This window comes from Haliotis cracherodii, unplaced genomic scaffold (genome assembly GCF_022045235.1).
Source record: "Haliotis cracherodii isolate W230 unplaced genomic scaffold, xgHalCrac1.p SCAF_1, whole genome shotgun sequence".
Taxonomy (NCBI): domain Eukaryota; kingdom Metazoa; phylum Mollusca; class Gastropoda; order Lepetellida; family Haliotidae; genus Haliotis; species Haliotis cracherodii.
Genome location: NW_027266264.1, coordinates 27,012,808 through 27,030,927, shown reverse-complemented (window position 1 = coordinate 27,030,927; position 18,120 = coordinate 27,012,808). Strand labels below are relative to the sequence as shown.

Sequence of the window (18,120 nt, the reverse complement as noted above, 5' to 3'; positions counted from 1 at the left end):
ATTTGTTTCAGGGTCTGTATGACAGACTAGTTGAGTAGCATTAATATAGAACTACTCCAGCCAAAACATTCTTTTGATTTCATACAACTCCAGGAAAAATAACATTTGTTTATATAATAGAATATATCAATTATGTATGCAGTAGTGTGGAGATGCAAACCCCATATTGCTCACCGTTGTATGAATCCTTCGCTCTCAAGGGGATCATGCAGGCTCTGTGATGCTAGGACCGGTTGTGGAGTCATTGCATAAATGCCGCAGAGTTACAGCCAGTTTGTCATCTCCAAGGGCCAGTGCTGATAATCTGGGGATATGCAACACCCCAGCCATGATGCTGGTTCCTTTGTTCTGTGTCCATCATAAGAGCTTGGTGATGAACAACAAGACTACGGTCATCTCGTCATCTCGCCTTGACATTCAGGTGTCTGCTTACTTAAAGAAATATGATTCTTGCAGTTGCCATCCTGTCAAGACCAAACTTGATTGTAAGTCTTCAGCTGAGGATTGGTGTCGTCATACTAGGGTTGCTAGTGAAATAGGGATTAGTTGGTCTCACTGCTGACTGCCTTCAGGCTGGTTGTGACACATGATACCCCCAAAACAGCAGGGAATACCGTCAGACTGACTCTTGCACTGACATTATGGTATGATGTTGTTGACAATTCAAGAAGGTGTATGCATTTACTTTTGTTCATACTTCCAAGTTGTCGTATAAGTCTCACCTTGAAGATCCAGGTTAGGACAGGTCTTCAGCAACCCATGCTTGCTGTAAAAGGCGACTGAGCTTGTCGTAAGAGGTGACTTACTGGATCGGGTGGTCAGGCTCGATGACTTGGTTGATGCATGTCATCGTATCTCAACTGTGTGAATCGATGCTCATGATATCAATCCCTGGATTGTCTTGTCCAGACTCGATTATTTACAGACCACTGTCATATAGCTGAAATATTTCTGAGTGCAGCGTTAAACAACAGACGAACAAACAAACAAATTCTATATTAGGCACTGTTGTCGACTGACTAGACACCTGCATGTTCACTTACAAGGAGAGGCAGCTCGGTTTTAAGGCCTTTTAAGTTATTTTATTTATCAAAATTATCGATGAAAGGTTTATCTATTTATGCAAAGCCCATTTCGACATTGTTTGCTCCCTGGATGAAAATTGCCATGTCAAGTAGATAGGAAATGTTTCCAATTAGAGTAGTCGTGTCCGCCAACGTTAGATGCAGTATACCTTACAGATTTTACGTGTTATTTTCAACATTGGTTTTCAAATATTTTCATACTGGCACACGTGGGATAATAGCTGATCGTGTGAAAAGATTGGATACATATTGAAATGAAATTATCACTTTCTCAAAAAAAAGCTTGCTTTAATGTGTAGGAGATTATATTTATGGCAGAATCCCAAGTTGTTATTGGGGAAAAAAAACGAGTCGCAAAGGGCTGAATATTCTGCTTTCTGAAGGATGGATATGCGTCAGATTTGTGGGAAAATCTAGCTGAAAGCACCTGACTATATAGGCAGGGATTTGTGGGTAAGTGATCGAGGCAATACTAAGTGTTGCCTTTCAGCAGGGGTTACGAGCTGTTGGAGAAACACACTCAACAGTCAGCTGTGTGGTCCACACTGACTCACACACCGGACTTCTCATAGGCTGGACAGACAGTACTTTGTGTGATTGTCTCAGCAGATAGTGTGCTCTCAAGTGGGGTCAGGGAAGTACAAAATTGCAACCAGAAATGATTATCAGTTGATAAAATAAAAATGCATCCATTTGCAAAAAACTATAACCTGCAAATGATTCTGAATTATTTTTACCTTTCTTATCTTAAAAACATCCAAATGCAAAATCCAGCTGAAACTATTTTCTACATCTGAATTTGTTCAGATGGTATGAAGTTGTTTTGTATGGTCTTTCTCTTCTTATGTTGCAATATGGATTTGATTTTAAATACATGTTGGCAATATGTATCTCAGCATGAGTATTGTGTCGCACAAGGTATCGGGTAGCGGATGGCCCAGTCGTCTAAGGCGCTGAGATACGCTGTGCAGAGTTGTGTCCCTTGGGCACGCCAGAAACCTATGATTGTGGGTTCAAATCACGGTTTGCCCCGATTATGTTTCTAGGTTTGTCAGCACCATACCCGTGCTTGTGAGTTTCATCGAAGTGGTAAACTCCCGAGACCTGTATCATGGTTAACATTTATACTAAGTTATCTTATAATAATTAGATCTACATCAAGTGCTTGCTAAACTATAATTATATGAAATGATGTATAGATATTACACCATGATAACTCATAAAAGCACTTGATGTAGATCTAATTATTATAAGATAACTTAGTATAAATGTTAACCATGATAACTGCATCACTTCGGGCTTTCCTCCCACATTAAGCTGACATGCAGCAATATAACTGGAATACTGTTAAAAGTGGCGTTAGACCCAACTCACTCATTCACACAAGGTATCACATTGTGTCTACAGTATTTCGATCTACACATCATTACCACAGTATGAGAATATTTGTTTGTCTCTGTTCTGTAGTATCATAACCTGCACATTGTTCTGAAAGACGGCACTTTTGTTCTTTTATCAAATGAATAACTTTACAGACAATCTGAAAATGCCTTTGATTTAAACCCTGCCCTGGGAATTATTGCAAAATCAATCACAAATGCAACTTGTCTGAACCCATAGGAAATTGCATCAGGGGTAATTTTGGACAAGGAAGTCAGTGAGAGCAAATGTTACAAGCACACAAACCCTTGTCATTGTGGCCTCGGTGCAGCTGTTGTGCAACCCCGCCGTGTCTGGTAACATCATGATCTGTACAACCAGACAGGCGGCCCCAACAGGTGATCCGTGATTTATCTTGTGCCTGGATGTACAAAACAAACGCATGGGTCAGAGTTCATACCAAATGTCTCACTCAGCAATGCCAGACGTTTGAGGAAGTGTGGAGCTGTATAGGGAGAGAAAGTACAGAGGTATGCCAGGATGTGTTACTGTCATGTGTTACTGCACAGAGCTATGCCTGGATGTGTAATCTGTACATTTATTACGTGAAGAGATCCCCCGTTTAATAACAATAAGCTGGCATTACACAGTGTTTCATACCAAAGCGTGTGCTTATGTACTGATGGACAAGTTTCACTAACAAATATTGAAACCTCTCAGCATTGGCAAGTTCAACGACATGTCGAGATGATAGATCACTGCGAGGAGCTTATGCACACTCGATGACATCACATGGCTGACGTCACATGGCATTGTTTCAGGGGTTGGTCTTGCAACAAACTTTCACAAATTATGTTACAGTGTATTGTGATGTGATTGTAAACTTTGTGGTGCAGGGCTCTGTTCCACCAGGTGCACATAGCGCAACGATAGTTGTAAGTCTATGTTAAAGTATGGGAGTTAAGATAACCTTAACCTATGATAGCTTTGTGGAACGAACCCCTGAACTCTGAAAGTGTTGTATTAAATTGATATGTGTCAACTTTTGACATGTTTCAAGTAATTTTCTGTTAAACTCAATTGGATTATGCTGTGGATTGTGTATATGTCTGCCTTTTCATACACAACAGCAATTTTTTTAAAAAGTTATAAACGGCAAGTAATAAATAAAATACTCAACGAGTGCTATGACAGCTTTGTGGAACGAACCCCTGAACTCTGAAAGTGTTGTATTAAATTGATATGTGTCAACTTTTGACATGTTTCAAGTATTTTTCTGTTAAACTCAATTGGATTATGCTGTGGATTGTGTATATGTCTGCCTTTTCATACACAACAGCAAATTTTTTTTAAAGTTATAAACGGCAAGTAATAAATAAAATACTCAACTTGCTCCCATGTAAGACCAATTTTATACACACAATTATGAGTAAGCAAACACTCCAGGACTGTAGATGTTAAACCCACCTTCTTCACATGTAACAGAACTGTGAAGATCCAGGTTGAATAGATCCTCAGTAACCCATACTTGCAGTAACAGGCGACTTTGCTTGTCGTAAGAGGCGACTTAAGGGATTGGCTGGTCAGGCTTGCAGACTTGATGCATGTCATCGTATCCCAATTGCACGGATTGATGCTCAAGATATCAATCACTTGATTGTCTGGTCCAGACTCAATTATTTACAGAATCGTATCCCAATTGCACGGATTGATGCTCAAGATATCAATCACTTGATTGTCTGGTCCAGACTCAATTATTTACAGATCGCCGTCATATAACTGGAATATTGCTGAGTGTGGCGTTAAACAATGAACAAACAAACACACTCATACATATAACATACATGCACAAGGTTCCAGTAGTGTTAAATAGTTTCCTCTTCCTCAGGCGGTGTTCATTTCGTGATAAGCTTTAACTTTGGAAATTATCTTAAACAGCTAAGTATCTTTTACACATAGATAAAGGGAGGTGAATGATTTCTCTGAATGATTTCGCTGAATGATCCATCTCTCCAATCTGAGGACCTGGCGAAGGTGTCACCCACTGCGGCACACTGTCCATCATGTACACCTACTTTATTTGTGTGTGTCGGTGGTTCGAGCTTGTGTGTCCTGTAAGTGATAATTTAACACTCGTACAGAATTCACAGAGCATTAGTAGATCCGAGACATTGTGTTTTTCCCGTCATTAAGTAGACTATTTTCACAAGTTGCGATTCATCTTCAGTTATCGTCAACATAACATCTTGTCCAAGCCTACAATTACAAGCTTAAAGAGACAGGAGAAGATAGTAGCCTGGTTGGGGTTGGTGTTTATGGCAGAACAAAGGGGCAAGGGGGACCCCAGCTCAGGAATAAGGTAGTGTCTAGACTGCTGGAGATAACAGCGTCACACTTCCAGCTAAACTTGCACAAGTCTTGAGAGCAATAATCATAAGATTAAATCATTGTTTCTAGATTGTATAAATAATAATAAAAAGTTGTCTCCATAAGAGAGTGGTGTCTATGGAACAGTCCGCTTATCTAGACTTGCCTATTGTAAGCATAGAATTACTACACATATATAGACTTATCTTTCAGTACAGCCTTGGAGCAAGGCTAACTTCCAGCCTCAAGCTCAAGCTGACAAGTCATGAAGTTTAACAGGTTGTACTGTTGAAGGTAAAGGGCAAACAGAGACGAATTTCTGTGTTGAAACATGAAGGTCAATAGAGTGGGTGTACTGAGTTAGAAATTAAGGATGTGAATCAAGATTCTTATCATAACCCCTATGTTAAGGATTAAGGATTTAGGGTATCTAGATTCAGACATCTTTAACAAACCTCAAGGACCCCAGGAGTCCTCAAAATTATTTTGAACTCGGGGTATGATGGTGGCGAGTGGAAACAGATCTTGTGTTATAACAAGGCCTTAACATGGATTATAAAAGTATGTGAAATTTGAGAGGTTTCATGATAATTAGCTTTGTGAGCTTGTAGATATGAGAAAGTGTTCATGACATTTTAATGTGTTGTAATTTGCAGTAAATCAGATTTGATGGTAGAGGTGATGTTCAGGTGTGTTGGTGTTGCGTCCCATTATGGACGACACATCACTCACACGTCCATCCCTTCCCGGACATTATGTTAAGAGGCTTACATCCTGTGTTGTGAGATCGTGATTCGTAACGTTAAGCAGCCCTTACACCCTTACTGTTATATACTGCTCAAAAGAAGTTAAAGAAATCCAATTGTTTCCATTTGACTATAGTTAATCTGACATGTCATAAGAGAAAAAAGATGTCTTTCTTTAATTTTGTGTGTGTAGTATATATGGTGTATGTCTCATTCAGTCCTCAGTGAAGATCCGGGGTAGGATAGGTCTTCAGGTGGTTGGAATACATTGTGACCAGGAATACTCTACAAATGCCACCCGTGTTAGGAATCCAGGGCAGAATAGGTCCATACAGCTCATACTTGTTATAAAGGCTGACTCACAAGGATTTGGTTGTTACACTGTGTTACTGGATGGTTTGTTCAGTAATACCACGAAGGCATTGATCATTGCTCTTGAAGGTATTGCTCCAACATGATTACTTACAGATGGTAAAAGGCAGCTATGCTTGTCGTAAGAGGCGACTTATGGGATCGGGTGGTCAGGCTCGCTGACTTGGTTGATGCATGTCATTGTATCCCAATTGTGTGAAACGATGCTCTTGATGTCAATCACTGGATTGTCTGGTCCAGACATGATTATTTACAGACTGCCGTCATATAGCTGGAATATTGCTGAGTGTGGCTTTAAACAACAAACAAACAAACAAACTCACTTATTCAGATGCAGAGAAAGGAACATGTTTATATGAGTCCATCAGTCTTGGATGGAATTCTGAAACTGGAAGGAAAGGAGCATGAAAAAAAGACATGGTTTTGATGAAAGCAATGTGTTTTTGTGAAACCTGACAGGAAGTCATGTATTTGGTTCTGAAACTCAAGGAATTAATGTGCCTATTACGTTATGACATGCTCCTTTGATTGAGAAGTATGTTTTATAAAAATGCCCCGAAGCCACAGACCACTGACAAGGCTGTTCTTATGCTAATGATAATTCATTCCCCAATTTATCCTCCCCAAGGGCAGATGATCCAAAAGTAACTTTTCATGGTAAACCACAAGAAATTTAGATTTAACACGCTTTTCCATATATGAGATTTACAATGACATTTACTAAAATATTTACTCAATTTTGCTACGCTACAGAAGCATTAGTCAAGAATGTGAATGGATAATGGAGGAATAGGTTCCGGCATGTTGTTGGAGGAGGAAAAAGCAATAGAAAGAGAAAAGGAAGTGGAGCGTCAGGGGATGTAACAGGTACCTTAAAGCAAGGGAGGGATGTATATTGGTTGTGATGAGTAAACTTGAGTCGGAAGAAATTGATATTTTCAGACCTGAGTGATTTCTGATGGTAGACAATGAGATAGATTTCCAAGGAGCTAAGATTCCAGTGTTGATTGTACAGAGATTGTATACAGGTGCTCGTCCCCTCGCAGCGTGGGGGAACATAAGCCTTGTTTGGAAGCATCCAGGAGATGCCTATCTCCATGTTCCGAGTGGTGTAGCTCTCTCAGATCCTTGCAAATCACTGATCATAGAAATTGAGGCAGAAAATTCCCCTGAAATATTTGACAGGGAGGGTTGTTAGGTGTGAAATCTCTGTCCTGGCAGCCGAAGTTATTCCAGCTGTGAGTATGTGTTCAGAAGTCCATTGGCAGTGTTGAAAGATATGAGTAAAACTAGCATGAAGTTACAAATGGCCTGTTGGAATATGCCAAATATTTTCTTTCAAATTTCTGCATGTGTTTTATCTACTTCTCGGGTTGGGAAAATGAGCCTTGAGGTGAATGTTGACACATTGCGTTGCGAAGTAGCAGAGTGAGATGATTGACTTCCTATTCATTTGTGATTTCTTGCCCAACAACTTGTGTACAGGACAATTTGTCTCCCAAACTGTGTACTTTTCACCAGACATTCATCAAGCTTCCCTTAGGTGGTAGAACATAAGAAGTAGGGCTGAGACGAGTCCAAATTTACAACCCAGGTACCCAGCCCGCTATTACCCGACCCTACCCGGGTTAGGGGCGGTCGGGTAGCCTGGTGGTTAAAGCGTTCGCTCGTCACGCCGAAGACCCGGGTTCGATTCCCGACTTGGGTACAATGTGTGAAGCCCATTTCTGGTGTCCCCCGCCGTGATATTGCTGGAATATTGCTAAAAGCGGCGTAAAACCATACTCACTCACTCACTCACTCACTACCCGGGTTATCACTGCAAGTCTCAAGAGTAGGAAACAAAATGTCTGATTGGTAATTGTTTTGCTGCAGCCCTGGCTAAAACTGTTTAGATACATGTGTCAAACAATCAGATCATGCGTTCGCTGAAGTTGACTGAAGCTTTATCTTTACTCAAACATATACAAGTCATAACAAATGTGTGCATGTGAACATTAGCGACTTGTAGTGTGACCACTGAGCAAAATTGAGTTTTTGTCATTCAACAATTTATCATGTGACTAACCACGGGTCCGGGTAGTCCTGTGGGTACCTGGGTCCTACTCAGGACCCACCCAACCAAGTACCCAAATTACCCATCCCAGCCCTAATTAGATGATATTCATACAATGACCCAAGTGTTTGAAATATTAAAAACACACACCTGTGTAACAGTAGAATTTGTTCAAGACACTTTTGTCTAACATATTTTCTGGGATCTTTCTGTGGCACTAATCCCATTGGTAACTGAAACAATTTTGGTCAACCCAGTTTTTTTCAACGCAAGTTTAGGGACGGTTGGATAGCCTAGTGGTAAGGTGTTCGCTCATCACACCAAATACCCGGGTTCGATTTCCAACATTGGTACAATGTTTGAAGCCCATTTATGGTGTCCCCTGCCATGATATTGCTGGAAAATTGCTAAAAGCGGCATAAAACCATACTCACTCACTCACTCATTCCAGCAAGTTTAGTCCCTAACAAACCAATGAAGTCATGCAAATGACAAGGAAAAGGAAAAATTCCCTCTCTGTCCATAACTGTACCCAGTTTTTAAGTCATTTTTGTATTGATGAGAATCACTGAAGTATGTCATCATTAAGGAAAGTGGGGGTTCAGTGAGCCGAAGCTGAATGCAATCTGACCCCTTCAATGTAACCTCCATTATCTACATCCTTATAAGCTGGGCTACCTTCGTCTTCTTCAGTGTTACTGTTTCATTATCTCCGGGCATTCAAGGAATCTTATGGAATAAGTGGTGGGAGATATTTCATTTATCACATACTTTGTAGTAATGAACATGAAGAAAAGGAGGGGATACGAACTGTTACCTTGTACCACAATGTTTGGTTTCAATGATAACACCGTCCTGTATGACAAGAAAATATCATGTCTGCATCAAGTCGCTGACATATCCTTGTTAAAAATTCATAGTGACCCAGTTTATGATTCAGTGAGGGTCTTAGATTATCATTCAGGAGTGTGCCCTATTTAGCTTATCATTCAGAGGTGTCCTTCAGTCCACAATTCACTGAGGTGCCCTACTTAAGTACTGGCTAGAATACAGCTTTTTGCCCCCCAAAATATCTTTGTGAAATCAGTATCTTCCTTGACTGATCCTTGGTGTTTCTTATGGTATGAAATAGGCTGTATGGGGAACTAGTGGTTTAACTTCAAGGAAGTGTTGATGTACATTTACACTGTGGGGGTTTTATCACCTGAAGAGAAGATCTGATGAAATTCCTGCCTGTTGTGCTACACAGTACAGGCTCTGAACTTCTGGTGAGGTCCTAAATATGGTTCGCATTAGTAAAAAAGCGAAAATGTACCACCCCTTAGGACATTTGTAACATAAACCAGTGTGAGCTCCTCTTCCCGAGAGAGAATTAAATTTTGTTGTCAGAGGTATATAAGTTTCACAGTTTAGGGTTTAGGAGGACGTTTTAGTCCATTTGGTTCAGAATCATGACTGTCTGTTGACCAAAATCTGTAATGAATATAGTTCACATAAGGAATGTACGAACCTAAGGGAACTATATATCATAACACATTCTCCAGCATCTCTTCCCAGGAGAATGTTCTGTGGGGTACAGTTTCAGAGCATGATCCTTTTGTTCAATTTGGTTCAAAATCATTACTGTTTCTGATGCCTAAAAGATGCTTTGATTAAGTCATATAGCTGGAAAATTGCTGAGTGCAGTGTTAAACAAGACACAAACAAACAAACTTTGATTAAGTCATATAGCTGGAATATTGCTGAGTGCAGTGTTAAACAAGACACAAACAAACAAACTTTGATTAACTCATATAGCTGGAATATTGCTGAGTGCAGTGTTAAACAAGACACAAACAAACAAAATTTGATTAAGTCATATAGCTGGAATATTGCTGAGTGCAGCATTAAACAAGAAACAAACAAACAAAATTTGATTAAGTCATATAGCTGGAATATTGCTGAGTGCAGCATTAAACAAGACACAAACAAACAAACTTTGATTAACTCATATAGCTGGAATATTGCTGAGTGCAGTGTTAAACAAGACACAAACAAACAAAATTTGATTAAGTCATATAGCTGGAATATTGCTGAGTGCAGCATTAAACAAGAAACAAACAAACAAAATTTGATTAAGTCATATAGCTGGAATATTGCTGAGTGCAGCGTTAAACAAGAAACAAACAAACAAACTTTGATTAAGTCATATAGCTGGAATATTGCTGAGTGCAGTGTTAAACAAGACACAAACAAACAAACTTTGATTAAGTCATATAGCTGGAATATTGCTAAGTGCAGCGTTAAACAAGAAACAAACAAACAAACTTTGATTAAGGCTGTACCATTTCAGTGACAATACTTATGGACAAGTAAATAATGGGTATAGATAATGTGTTGATGTCATTTTGAATATGTTCCAACCAGTAGTTGCTGAGCTTTCAAGAAACACAACATGAAGTCACTTACAAGGTTTATGATATCGAGTTTAAGGGGTTTGAGTTAATGAGTGTCCACAGTATCCGGTCATCATCGTAAAGTGCCAACATCAAGAACTAAACCCACCAGCTCTGAATGTGCACCAGCTTCTGTAGATCAGCAGTAAAGTTTGGGGAGTTTGTGTCGTATCTCCATCTCCTTGCTGCTGTATGTTCCCCATGCTTCGGAGTGACAGTGTGGTAATAGCCCTGCAGGAGAAGTTATCTTAAGGAAATACATAATATCTCATCCGATGACAGCTGTACATAAGCAAGGAAGGAATCACATCTCGGGGTTTCCAGGATAAGGGAGAAATGAGTGTGTTCATGTATGCTGGTGCCATCAGATCCCTTGTTATCATATTCTGGGAGATGAGATAGCTGCCCCACGAATTTTATGCTGCTGATAGCTGCTTATGTGATGTGATTTATGTTACAAAGGGGATGAATGGGAGCTCCATGTGCTTAATGAAACAATGAGTCTTTGGAAGACAGTAATGGCAGATGATGTAATTAGTTTCTGATGATTAAATGCATGGAGTTTTTACATGGACTTTTACATGTGATAGACTTCCTTTGAAGGGAGAGGAATGAGATGCACACTTTGCAAGCAAATTAGCCGCCAGTAATGCATTTAAACATAGTGTCCACTTTCTGATACACCCTCAAGTGTCCACTTACACTAGTGACCATTTAACCAGATGTAACCTTACATCAAGTGCAATGTTTGCCAGTTTGTTAAGTTTGTTCTTCTTCATGTCTAGAGTCGACAGTTTCAAGCTTAGCCAGGTTTCTACTTTAGTCAGGGGTCACGGGTGGCCCAGTCGTCTAAGGCGCCACGATTCGCTGTGCAGAGTTGCATCCCTTGGGCACGCCAGAAACCTATGATTGTGGGTTTGAATCATGGTTCGCCCTGATTATGTTTCTAGGTTTGTCAGCAACATACCCGTGCTCGTGGGTTTCACCGAAGTGGTAAACGTCTGAAACGTCTCCTCCTACATTAAGCTGACACACCGTGATATAACTGTAATGCTGTTAAAAGAGGCGTTAAACCCAACTCACTCACCATTTGATTTCACAACCTCATAACTATTGTTCCTTTTGTGTGGTGCTGATTCTATTGATACTTATCTCTGTATTTCTCTGTTACAGGTATGACTATAAGAAGTTATTGTACAATTCCACATTCTGCCTTGTGCCAAGGGGGAGAAGACTGGGGTCATTTAGGTGAGTTCCACTTTACTCAGCTTTAACTCACTATAACCTGGCTCTCAGACAGATAGTAGGGTGCTTACTGAGTTCTCCATGTCTGTCTTGAGAGGCAACTGAATGGCCGCTACAGCAAAGGATGGATTGGATGGTGGCTCCCTGGAGTCGATGCAGCTGCTGCTTTTGATTTAGTTCAATCACCTCCGTGGTCTAGTGGTAGAGCGTCTGCCCGGAAAGCGGAAGTTCTGGGGTTCAATGCCAGCCTCGTCATACTAAAAGATGTTAAAAGATGGTACTTGTTGTTACCCTGTCTGTGTCTAAGTGGGGTATTCATGTTCAACTGCAGTATGGTTTCTCAGTGAGCTAGCACGATAAATCGGCACCAGTCCGGACCAGCACAATCAGCCACACACACACAGATGTGCATGCATGCCACTATGTAAGCTCAATAATCTTTAACAGGATTTTAGACCCTGTTTCACCTCACCTATAATTTAGTTTGTTATTAAGCTGTCATGATGGTGTTGAAGCTCATACTATTGACCACTGGATTGTCTGCTCCAATTCTTAACAAGTTCAAAGCTGCTTTCCTCTTGCCATGAAGATAACTCTTTTTATAGATATTCTGCAAAGGTATTTTCATTTGTCTGACATCAATAATAAATATCAATAATAGCATGGATTGTTGTTTACAATAGCAATCACTGGATTGCTTGGCCCAGACTCAATTATTTATAGCTGGAATATTGCTGAGTGTGGCATTTAACAACAAACAATAATAAATATGTATTTTATGGACGAAATAGAGTTCAATAATGCATGCAAAGCTGTTGTATGTTTACAGGGAGTTGTTTCACTTTGTGCATGTTCTTTGTGTGGGACTTGTGTATATGTTGAAGCAGAGGTTTGTGTTGTGTGTGCACAGAAGAAACAGTGAGTGGTTTCCATGGATGTAAAACATGCATCACAACAGAGCAAATTAGTCTGTGTACACTATCTTCAGAGTTCATCTTACTGTTCCGTGTTTGTGCACCGCGCAGCCATCAGATGTCATGTGTTGCTGCAGATTGCATACCAAGATAGTCTGGACTAACATGCGCACAATCTGATATATCATGTGTAACTTTGTGGTCATTACTCAAGGACCTGTAGACACTAGGTATACACAAGGATGGTGGTTACGGGACTTATTACACTGGGCAAACACAACGGTAGGTGTTACAGGGCTTATTACACTGGGCGTACACAATGATGGTGGTTACGGGACTTATTACAATGGGCATACACAACGGTAGGTGTTACAGGGCTTATTACACTGGGCATACACAATGATGGTGGTTACGGGACTTATTACACTGGGCATACACAACGGTAGGTGTTACGGGACTTATTACACTGGGCATACACAATGGTAGGTGTTACAGGACTTATTACAATGGGCATACACAATGGTAGGTGTTATGGGACTTATTACAATGGGCATACACAACGGTAGGTGTTACGGGACTTATTACACTGGGTATACACAACGGTAGGTGTTACGGGACTTATTACACTGGGCATACACAACAGTAGGTGTTATGGTACTTATTACACTAGGCATACACAACGCTAGGTGTTACGGGACTTATTACATTGGGTATACACAACGCTAGGTGTCATGAGACTTATTACACTGGGTATACACAACGGTAGGTGTTACGGGACTTATTACACTGGGCATACACAACAGTAGGTGTTACGGGACTCATTACACTGGGTATACACAACGGTAGGTGTTACGGGACTTATTAAACTGGGCATACACAACGGTAGGTGTTATGGGACTTATTACAATGGGCATACACAACGGTAGGTGTTACGGGACTTATTACACTAGGTATACACAACGGTAGGTGTTACGGGACTTATTACACTGGGCATACACAACAGTAGGTGTTATGGTACTTATTACACTAGGCATACACAACGCTAGGTGTTACGGGACTTAGTACACAGGGTATACACAACAATTGGTGTCATGAGACTTATTACACTGAGTATATATATACACACACACACACCATGAGGGATGTTCAGGATGTGTTATTACACTGGGTATACACACACACACACACACACACACACACACACACACGCACGCACCATGAGGGATGTTCAAGGTGTGTTATTACACTGGGTATATACACACACCATGGGGGATATTCAGGATGTGTTATTACATTGGGTATACACACACACACACACACACACACACACACACACACACACACACACACACACACACACACACACACACACACACACACACACACACACACACACACACACACACCATGAAGGATGTTCTGTGTGTTTTATAACATTGGGTATATACACACACCATGAGTGTATATTCAATATAAGGGTCTTCACAGGTCTGTTATTGATACAGTGGGATTAAAACGTGTGTGGGCAGGACAGAAACAGCCTAAGATCTGAGGGGTAACCAGCATGTGAAACACTCCCTCTCCCCATTGTATTCATGGAGGTCAGTTAGCAGGTGAACCGCCTGTAACTGTGTCACTGTGACATGCAGTCTAGTGACACTAAACAGACATGAGAAAAAGATCATCATACGCTGAAATAGCTTCCATTGTCAATGCCACTGGTCCTGATAGATTTATGTGAGCACTGTGGTTGACATTACATGTAACAGATCTATGTGAGAGAGAACACAACAAAGGAGTATTATATGTACCAACACATAAGAGATCTGAGAGACGGTTGACAAACATCTTCGCACCTGAACTTGACATAATCTCAAGTAGGCATTGGGGCAGTCGGGTAGCCTAGTGGTTAAAGCTTTCGCTCGTCACTCCGAACATGGGTACAATGTTTGAAGCCCATTTCGGGTGTCCCCTGCCGTAATATTGCTGGAATATTGCTAAAAGCGGCGTAAAACCTCACTCACTCACTCACTCACTCACTCACTCACTCACTCACTCACTCACTCACTCACTCACTCACTCACTCATTAGTGTTACTATATGAACTTACTAGACCAAAAGAAATTTGACTAGACCCAGGCTTGAGACAAGCCTGGCGTATGAATCCATACTGTAGCTTCTTTCTTAAATGTCAAAGTGACATGGCCAGTTTATAAAAAATACGATGTGTTAGAGATAACAGGATAGACTTGTTGCAGTTGTAATGTTCCAGTACAACCATTAATGTAAGTATGAAGTGCACCATAACTGCTCTGATGTCTTCATCACCTGATAGTTTACACCTACTTCACCCATTCTAAAGTCAAGCTGACATGCACAATTTGATAAGTTCTTCGCCCCCTTCTGTGGGCAGGTGTACCCACATTCCCAGACTTTCATCATCGGAAGCAGTAATTGGTCGGCTCTTGAGAGATGGGATCAGCAGTTTGGTATCACCCGAAAATGTATAAAATAAACAAATTTCAACCAAAATAATTTATATTGACGAGATAGCGGAAGACTGTAAATTGTTGGCACAGTGTCAAGCTTGGTTTGGCCCAGATATACAACATAAGTAGACCATTACAGCACTACACCAGACCAACTCCATCGTGACGAGGAACAACAGGTATCTGCTTCCTTCCCTAGATTCTCTATTGTTTCCAGAGATTGAGTCATCACACTCTGAGGAAGCGGATGCAGTGTCGACATCAAATGGTCGGGTCATGAAGCATTATTGCCTCCTATCCTGCTGTTGGATATATTGGGATATTTTTACCCCTGAGATGCTTCCAGCACAGAGAGGGGTCACATGCAGACTGAAATAATAATTCCTTGACCAATCAGTGTTTCCCCGAGAACCTAGCCTTGTACATGTGTGCATCAGGGAACACCACTAATAGCTAGTTGCCTGTTTCAAGCATATTGCTTTTAACAATGTACACATGGTAATTGCTAATGCAGAAAATGTGTGCAGTTTTACAAATAGGACCAAGTTTCCCTGTGAAAGAGGACAGCCAGCTTGCACCATAGATATACAGGTGCTGTATACAATGCTATGTAATAGGCTCCATTTGACAGTTGCTTTGAAAGAAAATAGACCTAATCTGGCAAACGGAATGTTTTTGAATTTTCCAATGTATTCCGGATGTTGGCCATTGTTTCAAATTTGAGTTGTACTTGAAAATAGATTATTGCAAAATAGAATTATATGTGAGGGAAGCGTGTGTTTATTTTAACCTGGAATGCATTTGTTTTAAAGAAAACATGCAAAACATATCACTTGTATTATTTATTCATGACTACAAAACACATGATGTTGAGACTGGTTATGCAGTTATTTGGGAGTGCAATTTAAAAGTGCAATTCTGAGAAACTGACAAATTCCAACATGTTTCACAAAAAAACCAGTTTATTCTCGATTCGGTCAGTTTTTGAGGTCTTTCAGGGATGTATTTCATCCTGCTGAAGAGACCAATTTTCATTCCCAAGTTTGCAGCAAATGTCAGTATAATGCCAGTACAATTTCCCAAATTGGAATTACAAACTTCCAAAATCATGTTATTGATAAAAGTAACATTATGGCTTTGTGGATGTGTAGATTTCACTTATAAAAAAGACCAAAAAAGAGACTTTCATGCTTAGGTTTACATTGTTGCATTTAATTTAGTGTTAAAATACAATGTTAACATACTTCTGAATTTAATCAAATAATAATTTGAGTCAACCCTGCTGCTGTGTGTGATTTGAGTCAGCCCTGTTGTTGTGTGTGATGGGAGTCAGCCCTGCTGTTGTGTGTCTGTGATGGGAGTCAGCCCTGCTGTTGTGTGCCTGTGATGGGAGTCAGCCCTGCTGTTGTGTGTCTGTGATGGGAGACAGCCCTGCTGTTGTGTGCCTGTGATGGGAGTCAGCCCTGCTGTTGTGTGTCTGTGATGGGAGTCAGCCCTGCTGTTGTGTGCCTGTGATGGGAGTCAGCCCTGCTGTTGTGTGCCTGTGATGGGAGTCAGCCCTGCTGTTGTGTGCCTGTAATGGGAGTCAGCCCTGCTGTTGTGTGCCTGTGATGGAAGTCAGTCCTGCTGTTGTGTGCCTGTAATGGAAGTCAGCCCTGCTGTTGTGTGCCTGTGATGGGAGTCAGCCCTGCTGTTGTGTGTCTGTGTTGGGGGTCAGCCCTGATGCTATGTGCCTGTGATGGGAGTCAGCCCTGATGCTATGTGCCTGTGATGGGAGTCAGCCCTGATGCTATGTGCCTGTGATTGGAGTCAGCCCTGCTGTTGTGTGCCTGTGAAGGGAGTCAGCCCTGCTGTTGTGTGTCTGTGATTGGAATCAGCCCTGATGCTATGTGCCTGTGATTGGAGTCAGCCCTGCTGTTGTGTGCCTGTAAAGGGAGTCAGCCCTGCTGTTGTGTGCCTGTGAAGGGAGTCAGCCCTGCTGTTGTGTGCCTGTGATGGGAGTCAGCCCTGCTGCCGTGTGTGTGTGTGTATGAAGCTGCTGGTGTGTACTGATCACTGCTTACACAAACCGTCAGGACACAGGAGCCATGACCGGGTTATTCTGGGTGGACACACAGGGTACACTGGACATGAGCATCAGGTTACATGACACTCACTGTGATGTCACAATACCCCAGTGTGCTGTAGATGGGCAGGTCAGTTGGTACTTGTCTTAAAGGGGCTCTTCAGTTGTTGAGAAAACAACTGGTGTCTTTTGTTGTCTAGAAAATGTCAATATTGGTATTGCTGGCTTTTGTCATGGGATCTCTTCATGTTGGGTGATTATGTGGCAGGGATGTGCCACTATTTTAACTCTCATAGAAATCAAAACAGTTAACATTAAGATGAAGGGATATAGCTGTTTCATTTACCTATAAATGCATATTACGTAAACTAGCATATAGTACCTGAAATAAAGTTAAGTATGAGGTTAAATAAAAATACTTTTATGAAGGAACCTATGAGTATTAAGGAATCCTGAAGTCTCTTTATTTCAGAGCTGAAAAGGGTATATGCTGCTGGAGCTAAGGAGGGGATGACAATGGGGGTGAATGTTTCACAACATATATGCTCTGGTGTCTGTAATAGACACTAGTAATAACATAAAAACTATAAAGCAATCTGCAGGGTGTATACATTTTTACCATTCACAACACAGAATCAATAACAGACAGACATGAAGCTCAGGGAAACATCTTATCAGTGATAGTTTTGTGATATGCCACTTATGTGGGATATAGCCTGAGGTATATGGCACGTATTGCACGGATATGTGATTGGGATCCTAGAATTACTGAACAGATCTTGCCCAGATTGTGTCCTGTATGCTAGTGGCAGTGGTTATTCACTTGCTGTGTGTTGCCTGTGTTTAGACAGTTGCCATAGATGTCCTTTTAGGCTAATGATTTTTATCAAGATGTTTGATAATCTGCAATTTCTTTAGTTCCTTTGATCTTTTCATTGACAAATCATGGCAGAAATTTCCTTTGAC

General features: G+C 40.9%; 1 protein-coding gene across 1 annotated transcript in view; it reads left to right on the top strand.

Annotated features, from left to right (window-relative positions):
• LOC139475282 (exostosin-1b-like) overlaps positions 1-18,120 on the top strand; it is a 143,035-nt gene that overhangs the window by 75,250 nt on the left and 49,665 nt on the right. The window contains exon 2 of the mRNA XM_071258517.1: positions 11,615-11,689. Within this exon, the coding sequence (XP_071114618.1) occupies positions 11,615-11,689 (75 nt within the window). The remainder of the gene's footprint in view (positions 1-11,614; positions 11,690-18,120) is intronic.